Source organism: Anarrhichthys ocellatus, unplaced genomic scaffold (assembly GCF_004355925.1).
Source record: "Anarrhichthys ocellatus isolate YVR2014 unplaced genomic scaffold, GSC_Weel_1.0 scaffold23, whole genome shotgun sequence".
Classification (NCBI taxonomy): Eukaryota; Metazoa; Chordata; class Actinopteri; order Perciformes; family Anarhichadidae; genus Anarrhichthys; species Anarrhichthys ocellatus.
In genome coordinates this window covers 3,132,658-3,142,114 of record NW_022280053.1, presented here as the reverse complement: position 1 = coordinate 3,142,114, position 9,457 = coordinate 3,132,658, and the positions used below count along the sequence as shown (strand labels likewise).

At 40.6% G+C, this 9,457-nt stretch overlaps 1 protein-coding gene across 2 annotated transcripts in view; it reads right to left on the bottom strand.

Moving 5' to 3' along the window:
• Positions 1-580: 580 nt before the first annotated feature.
• The window catches only part of uhrf2 (ubiquitin like with PHD and ring finger domains 2), a 26,966-nt gene continuing 18,089 nt past the window's right edge, over positions 581-9,457 (bottom strand). Inside the window, exons 7-16 of one of the 2 annotated variants that reach the window (XM_031860097.1) lie at positions 8,706-8,829; positions 6,891-6,998; positions 6,587-6,691; positions 6,371-6,477; positions 6,098-6,260; positions 5,835-5,972; positions 5,491-5,719; positions 5,129-5,280; positions 4,642-4,740; positions 581-4,539 (exon numbers count right to left, since the gene is read on the bottom strand). In XM_031860097.1, the coding sequence (XP_031715957.1) occupies positions 4,393-4,539; positions 4,642-4,740; positions 5,129-5,280; positions 5,491-5,719; positions 5,835-5,972; positions 6,098-6,260; positions 6,371-6,477; positions 6,587-6,691; positions 6,891-6,998; positions 8,706-8,829 (1,372 nt within the window). In that variant the 3' untranslated portion in view covers positions 581-4,392. The remainder of the gene's footprint in view (positions 4,540-4,641; positions 4,741-5,128; positions 5,281-5,490; positions 5,720-5,834; positions 5,973-6,097; positions 6,261-6,370; positions 6,478-6,586; positions 6,692-6,890; positions 6,999-8,705; positions 8,830-9,457) is intronic. The other variant, XM_031860098.1, reaches the window with a different exon arrangement.

Below are 9,457 nucleotides of genomic sequence, written 5' to 3'. Positions count from 1 at the left end.
GCGTTTCCTACTATCAAAATGTCTTCTGTAACAAAAGGGCTGTTGCTGTTCAGTTAGAAAAGACTGGAGTGACTAGAATTTGTGATTATGATGCAATGCTGTATTAAGGCATAGTGTTGTCTGCTGTAGACCTGCTTCATTTCCCACAACTTTTTAGACTTAAGATAGTGATTAAGTGTTCATTTAAGGCCTAAAAGGCTTTAAAACTTTCTTTTCAATAAAAGCACAGCTTAATGTATCCATGGAAGGACAATAAGGGGAAAAAAAACACATTTACCATGTGAATAAAAAAAAATAAATAAATCATAGGTATCAAAACAAAACATCTGCCACCAGCAGTTTGGTGGAAAATATTATTTAAAGACAGCACCTTGCTGATTAAAAAACAAAAAATACATTAAAATATGTCTGGTTTTCGGGGTAATTTTGTTCTTCATCTTATATGAAAAAAAACAATTAGTTGGCTTATGATCATCTGCTTGATTTCATTAACGTCACTCACTATAATCTACCGACTTCATATTTTATACTGGAAATAAAAGTCATGATATCTGTAAAATACAAGACAAAAAGAGAAGTTGTTTTTTTTTGGAATCCAAATATTTAATAGGTACATATCAAGTATTATTATGACATGTATAAAATTTCAGATCACAATATGAAGCAATGAAACTCCTCAGACCAGCATTATGCTGCAAATGTTTGAGGTCGCCACATAAAAATGACTAATGATTAAAATAGAAAGAGAAGCAACTAAAATGGTAGAAAAATGGCGCACAGACATAGATAATAGTAAGCATTCTAGGAAAATTAAATGCAACTTTTCAAACGTTTTTTTTCTTCAATAGAGTGCAATAAAAATAAAAACAACACAGCACTGAAGCCAAGCGTCCACAAGACGTCTAAAAATTGTTAGTACTGTAGGTTCACGGAGGGCAGAGGACAGCGCAGAGAGGGGAGAGAGAGACGGGTCACAGCAGAGGAAGAAACGAGGACTATTAGGTCAACGCAGGGAGAAAATAATCTTGGAACAAGATTTGAGCAACAGTGGAAGTAATGCACATCACAGTTAGCTTTAAAAAGACCATAGAAGCATTTGTACTTGCATGTTGTTGATAAAAAGAGAACAAAATCCTGAATGACTGAACAGAAACAAGGACATCACCACAAAACGAAGAAACGGCCGGCCAATGAAAGGCGGCCTGAATGTCAACGGAGCAACTGATGTGTACAGCAGCGCGTCATCGGTCGTCGGCTCTACACTAAACACGGCTACGCCTCAGAGTTACAGGTGAACAAGATGATGTCGATGAACGAGGGCTACGTTTTCCCGCAAAAAAACAACTCAAGTGTCGAAAACCATTCCAGGTGCATTATCTGGAATTCACTCCGACCTCAGGCCAGATCACGGATCAGTGCGGAGACTGTGCTGCTATTTTTGCTTTAAGTGCTTATCAGACCTGCCAACCCTGGACATTTTAGTACCGTATCAGCACTATGAAAGATGTTAATCTGTGTCAGCCGCTCAAGATAAAAAAAAAAAAGAGGCCATTTTTAACTCTGGCTGTGTAATATATGTATAATGTATGCGATGGTGTGTCAGATAAAACATTTAAAACGGGAAGATAACAGAGTGTGTGTGGGTGCAGCGTACATCCTCACAAGTGAACAATAAGCTTCTATATGTTCACTTGTTACATGACATTATTACCATGTGGGACTACGGAGCAGCAACTAAAAAAATAGAACAAAAAAGAAATTGTCAAACTATTTGGGAAATAATATATTCCGTAAGACTATAACTGACTGGTCTTCCTTGATATTCTTATGTTGTAATTTATGTGAAGCGTCCCAGTTCGTTTTCATAGATATGGAGGGGGCAGTTTCTCATTGGTGAGGCTGAATCTACTGGATGGGAACATATAAGAAAAGTTAAGCATAAAAAAAGTAGTGTTTAAGGATAACTTTTTGTTTGTATCCAATTCACAGCTGTCATTCAATCCTTATTTGTATTATTATATTAGACCTGATGATGAATCCACACAGATCTTGCTCTCTCAAACTGGTTGAATGATGATTGACATGTGAAAACATTCACATCTGTCCTACTATTGCGAGCAGAAAACTCATAAAGCCATTAAAAAACAACATCACTATCCCAGGCCAGGACCCTACTTTTACATATAAACATGTACTGTGTTATGCAGCATTTAAAAAAATGACCTAAAAAAACTCCCAACTTTCTGCGTCAAGAATTCTGTTCCTGTATTTACGTATTTAAGATCTACATATTCACACAAACAACAATCAGACCTGATCTACTCTAAAATGTTTGCTGACTTTCTGGCCTTTTAGATTTAAACTTCTGACTATAGGGTGCAGTGATGGACATAATTCAAACATTACATTAACATATTTTAACTCCGCCAAGTGTTTTCAGTTCAGTTTGTTGGTTTGTTTGTCTGTTTGTCAGCAGGATTACAGAAAGACTACTGGTCCGATTTTCATGACATGGGTTTAGCCTGGGCCAAGGAAGAACCCATTACATTTTGGAACAGATCCGAATATCGGGGCTGATACACGCATTCTTTTTCACTTATGGAAATGGCCTTGGTGGAGGTCTGCACTCTCGGAGTGTCCTTCTAGTTAATATATTCAATGTTATGTTGTATGCAAGTATACTGAAACATTCAATGGTGTATTCACAAACCTACCGTGTCCTTCTCATATATACCAGTGAACTCTCTCAGATGCTCTATTGAAAACCTCTAAAAGAATTGAAAAGTGCCATGTTGGGATGGGTATTGTTTACATTTTTCAGTGCCAATAAAACCTTTATGATACTCAACTTTGAGGAATATCAACCTTTTTCCCCATTTAACAAAAGAAGTTCTCAACTATTAAACATTATCTAAACACAAGCAACCGAACAATATTTTTGCCTAAAAGACTAAAATTACATAAATCAGTAGATTTCTAAAAAAATAATAAGTTAGCAACATTGGGGAAAGTGACCGGGCATCTGATGCAAACCTAACAGTTGTTGATAGTCTGTGCTACAAGGCACTCTTGTCCTACAGATGGACTGAATCTAATGTACGCGGACAGTTTAGTCAGAACATTTATAAATGTATTATATATATCATTTTAAGTGTCAAGAGGTTTATGAGAGATTTCTAATAGAATGCGTTTGTTTATCTTGTACATGCATTTCTAGCTGCTTGGAAATGGAAACAAAAAGTGCCTTGCCAAAGAAAGATGATCATTTGTTATGGTCCTGTTCGATACTTCACAAGTGCATTTTATTTTTAGGCGCGATTACTCATCAGAAATGACTTTCTTTGAAGGAGATTTCTGAATGAGCTGCTCTACAGCCTCACGTCTTTGGTATGTTTATGAAGATTTGACTCCACATTAAATCTGAGAGAGTTGTGCCTGTTGATCATTGTTGCGTTCGCTAAGTATGTAAGAGTGCTGCTTTGTTGGACCCAGAAATCTCTTGCCAAAGTTGCTAATTTGTTCTCTGCGAATGAGCTGAAAGTACCTCTAGCAAGACATTTGCTATTCTATGGTACGGCAATGCCATTATTCCACGTGACACGAGCAGCTCGCAGAATGCTAGCATGTGCACCAGATTAACCTGCAGAATGAGTCACGTTATCGATGAAGTGCGTCAAAGACATTGTGCACTTTCCTAATTTTAGCTTGCCATAACCGCCAATTCTCAGTCCCATGACCTACTTGCTCATTCTGAATGTTACGTCCTGCTGTGCCTAAATCACTGTATTAAACTAGCACCTTTATTCGCGAGCTGAGTACGATACTGCACATATATGAAGCAGCTAAGTTCTGTTTTTTTTTTGGTGTAAATACATACATGGTACACAAAAAATGCTTATAGGTTGGCAGGAGTCTGATTTCATGATATTCCCAGGGGAGAATTTTGCACTCAAACAAAGTGCTGTATGTCAATTCATAGAACCAGCGGAGAACACAGTGGAGGGGTAAGCAAAAGAGTAAGCTAACCTTGAGATGGCTAGTGGGTGAGAATCGGGGCTCCTTTTGTGCGTTCGTGTGCATTTGTGTGGGCAGGAGTAGCGAGGATAACAAAAAGAAAATGTCCTTGGTTGAATTTCAGGCTGGTGATGTTAATGGAGACAGTCCAGGTTTAACAGATGAGGTCAGTCCCTACTGAGGTTGTTTGTGTATGAATGATTGTATACATAAATCGCTGTATATGCAATATACATTTGCCCGTGGGTAAGTACAGTGTGTGTGCGCAATGCAGTTTTAAAGTGGAGCTCTAGGTACTTGACGGTATACACGGGTGCACAGAATGGATGCTCGTGTGCGCGTGGGTACGTGGTCTACTTATAAACGTGACTTTCGACCTCATCGGCCCTTGCTGTAGCCGGGATAGAACTGGTCAAGCAGCACCTGAAGCGTCACGTTTTGGGACATGACGTAGTCTTTGCCCAAGTCATGACGGCAGGCGGGGCAGGTGTACACCGTTGCTCGGAACGACCGCTGTAGACAAGTCTGAGGAGAGAGAGAGGACGGCGGGAGACGTTCACACACAAATGCAAGGAGACGAGATTTGAAGCACCGAGTGGTGACAAACGCATCCAGTTCTGTACGCACCTTGCAAACATTGTGTGAGCAGGCGGTGGTGATGGGTTGGAAGGCCAGCTCCTGGCAGCACACACACATGAAGATCTCCTCCATCTTCTGCAGAAAATTCTGCATATAGATACACACAGACAGACAGACACGCATGAAAGGGATGAAGACGTTGAAAAAGGCTAAATAGATTACAATTGTAGAAAGAACTTTTAGAAATATATACTTTTACTAGTATATATACAATATACTTTTAGAAATACTGCCATTTTAACTACCATGCTTCCTGCTAATGTCAGTTTGCAGTTTCCTTTCAATAATACAAAACTATTAACATTGAAAACAACACCTACAAAAAGAGCTGTCTAAATATGATTTCAGTTGGACTTTAAGATCTGAAGACCTTCAATGACTTCTCCTTTAAGAGGCTCCTGTGGGAGATGCTTTGTGATCACTTGAGGAGCCTGAGATGTGTTTGTGTGTCAGATTGTACTACTGGGATTCATACCGCTCCCTCTTTAAGGTATCCCATGGCTTCATCCCAGAGTTTCTTGTTGGCTGTGTCCTCCCCGATCAACTGCTGCTGCTGCTCCGACAGCTGGAAAGTCTCTTCTATCTTCACCCTTTTAGAGGGAGGCTCTGCCGCTGGTGACGACTCTGCTGAAGGCACATAAATAAGACTGAAAAATGCCGCTTCTCTTGGAGAATAAAAGACAATAATGAAAACAAACTTTTACAATAGTGCATGCTGGTAGATATCAAATATTTACAAGCTATCTAAGAAGTTAACTGCTCACTATGTTCTCAGCTGTCCTCTTCTCACAACACTTTGTCTGACCTGCTTTGAGATTCATCTGTAAAATCACCTACCACTCTCTCTGGCTGTCTTCTCCTCTCCATTACTCTGTGGCTCCTCTTCTTCCACACTTGCCATTGGCAGCTCGTCTTCATCTTCCTCATCATTCTCTTCTTTCTTGATCTTGCGTCTCCGTGGCCTCCCCCTCCCGGGATAGTGCTTACCCCGGCCGCCGCGACCAGGTCGGGCACAGGCCTCCTTCTTTGTTTTGTTAGCCATGGCTGCCAAGTAGCCGGGCGGGTACTGCAGACAACGGCGTGCAGTAAAAAAACATATGAAAAACAACTAAATAGCATTGAGCATTGAGATGCATGAGATGATATCTGTAGGGTCTCTACAGATACACTTGCAGTCTAACCTGAACAGAAAGGCCCAGTTTTTTGATCCTCTCTAGTCCTTCAGGTGTCCAAGGTGCCGGTTCCAAATCGTCCCGTCTCAGTAGGTACCGCCACACCAGGTAACCACACTTTCCGATCTCTGGCCAGTACTTAACCACCTAAATTTACACATAAACCAGAAGAAGATTAAATCGTGCCATTGTTTACGATAACACTGGTGCTAGTTAAGTGGCTTTACTTGAAGTAAGCAGGCTACAGAAAACAACAAGATGCTCGTCTGTACCTTGTAAATACCATCGTAGCGATTTCCCTCCTCAGGAGCGTATTTGCTGATGCGTCGACCTTTGGAGCTGCGCACCACTCTCACCGGCTTTCCTGCCCGCCAGTTCCTGGACTCAGCCCCGTCTTTGTCATTCAGAGGTGCATCGCAGTTTGAGGCCAACGCCCTGTAGACAGTTATAGACAAGACATAATGATGTTCATCAAGTCTGACAAAAAAAAAAAAAACAACTGTAGACAGATCTGTTAGCTTTCCATTGATCTTTAAGTGTTGTACCTGTTCATGTGTGTCAGGGTCTGGTCAAAAGAGTGCTCTCCGATCCGTTTGTTCCCTGAGAGGTCACGGCCCCCACTGCCTGTGTAGGTGAACTCATCTCCCCGGTCCTACACAAAGGTCATGGTGACCAGAACAAAGTGATTACGTAAAAATCCACCTCCTTCTCACATAACGGAGATTAATAAAAACATTTGGTAAAACATACAAATAACCCACCACTTCGTCCTCAAAGCCCCCGGCCAACACCAGCGAATAGGAGCCATCATTACTGCGCCCGTGGATACCACCAACATGCGGCCTGTGGACGCCTGCCTCGCTCACCTGAAGCGTTAGTCAGATAAAAGAAAACAGCCGAGCAGGCGGAAAGCCATTGATGATATGACCAGTGATGTATCAAATATCATACTCCAGAAAGATATGACAACACAATCAATCTTAATGTCTTAATACATGTATAGGATGACACATGGGGGACCAGTTTTTATATATTAATCTTTGACGCACTGTCCAAACAGCTAACCTGAACTCTGAATTTCCAGGTGGTTCCAACAGGAACCCCGGGTATGGGTCCATAGTGGTTTGATGGAACAATTGTGCACTCCTTGGTACGCCCCACACAGGCCATACCCTGCAATCACATCGAGAAAGACAACAAAGACTGTAAGCTGCATGCACATTAATACATTTAAATGTCCATCAGTGCAAATGCCTTTGGATCACTTCTAAAGATCGGTTAAAAGCAGAGCGGCTGATATGTTTTACTTTTCATAAGTCATCAGAATCCCGTTTAGGAGGTACACAGGATTTCAAAAGCGAGAAGACAAAGAAAACCATTTCATTTTAAGGGTTCTAAAATTGCAATAAAGTGAAAGGCAAGAATAAATGCGGTGTGACTCACAGCACTTAAATGTGCGCAAACACACGAGCGGGGCTGTTTTCAATTAGTCCACAGAGAAAGGGAGCGTTCTGGTAAAGAAACAAGTTATTTTCCGTTGGCAGTTCCAGGAAAGTGGCTAAGTCATGCTTAATGGCATTGTTCACATTACACCATGGAGCGGAGCGTCAGGGAGACAGCCAGGCCAGGAGGGAAACGAGCCGCCCAATAATATCTTAATACGCTGCCATTAAACTCAAACGTTTAACAGTATGCTTAAAAAAGATGTTGTTAAATATGTGTCAGCAATCTTCCTCGGTAATTAGCTTGAGATAATGTAAATGTAAATTTGACCACAATAGAAAAAAGGGGTGTAGAAAGTGTTCATTAGCCACGTTATGATTATTTGATAAAGAGCTTGATAATCAATAACCCATCAATATTCATACTAATGTAGGCATTTTCATGAAGTGCTGTGACCGAGGATCAAACCAACATAATTAATCAACTCCGGGAGCCTGGTCTAACATTATGCAGATATAAAGTATCAGTGACAGGACCAAAATCAGGATTGTTTGATTTGAGATAAAAAGCTATTTAACAGCACTACAAAGAGGTACACACAAAAGCCTTCACATGAAACAAACCATTTACCTCAAGAACAACACAACACACTGAGCAGATTACTGACTGACACGAAATATTAAAAACACATAAAAGATACATTGAAGCCAGTTTGCAGCAAGTAAATGGAGTAAAATGTGTGTGTGCGCGATGCATTAATAATGCACTGAATGGATGAATCAGTTCTTGATTGGCTCGCCAAGACCTTTGCTGCTGCTGGTGTGCACTATAAGAACTATATGTTACAAACTGCTGCTAGTTTAATGTATTTTACGGCTCTGGAAGATATTTTTTTTGTATAAGTTTGATTTAAACATGATATACCAAAAAAGCCATTGCATTTAAAACCCCAAGGAAGAGGTCTATTTCTTCTTCTGTTAAGTCACTGTCTGACTCTTTTGAATTCATGACGTGTAACACACTCAAACAGCCGTTTGATGAGTAAAATCATTTAGCTTTTCAAAAACTCTGGCTGTGATGCGTCGCGTTTGAAAATTGATTGCTTGCAGCAATTGTTACAGTGTAAATGTGATTGATGGAACATTTTTATCTTATGTTCGGAGCATTTTCAGGCTTTTGGAGCCGACATACAAGGGATTGGAGCCTTTCATTATTATTTTGGCATTTCAATTTTGGACAATTTCTTTTGTTGACAGAAACTGCTTTTTCATATTTATTTACACATCTGTTGCGCCTTCAAGACAATTTGAGGCAGAAACACTGTCAGGCTTGCTGTTTTAATTCACTTACGTTCATATAGAGTCGCTGTCAGTCCACCTGCTGTGTGCGTGTGTGTGTGTGTGTGTGTGTGTACTTTCGGGTGCCCTTGGGTCTCACCTTTCCCCAGTCCCTTTGACTCTCAGTTGTTGCCGAAGGCATCTTGGCTTTCTTCTTGCTGGCTTTGAGCTTCTCTCCTGCCTTCACAACCTCACTGGTGTCGTTCTTACAGGTGGGACAGTACCTGAAAGAATGAGAGTAAATTATTTCTGTGGACGTATACAGGTGTGTATGTGTACGTGTAGAGGTGTGTGTGTGTGTGTGTGTGTGTGTGTGTGTGTGTGTGTGTGTGTGTGTGTGTGAAAGAGAGTTGGATAAGAGCTGCAACAAAGCTCTTCCCCAAATTAGCCAGAATGCAAAGAAACTGAAATTTGGTAATCTGAAAGAAGATGTTGCACCAATTTAAATATTCAAGTTCAACAAATACCAGAAATTTGCAACAAAAGGTGGTTTTAAGGAATGTTGTCAGTCAATTTCATGTTCAGCGTTTTGTTGTTTTACTTCCATGTAAAAAAAACATGTAATGCAAGACACATAAATGGAAGGTGGGATCTTCCTCTTAGTAACTACCCACGCAGAGAAACAGCTGAAGCCACTGCATTAGATAAAATCACACCTGCATTATGTCGTTATGTCGATTTGAACCTTAATCCCTAATTCATTACTGCACTTCAGCTCATACAGAAAACCATTTATCAACCTTTTTAAATAGATTGTGAAGCGCATGACGTTGCGGATAATTGCTGAGCCTCTCTCTCTCTCTCTCTCTCTCTCTCTCTCTCTCTCTCTCTCTCTCTCTCTCTCTCTCTCTC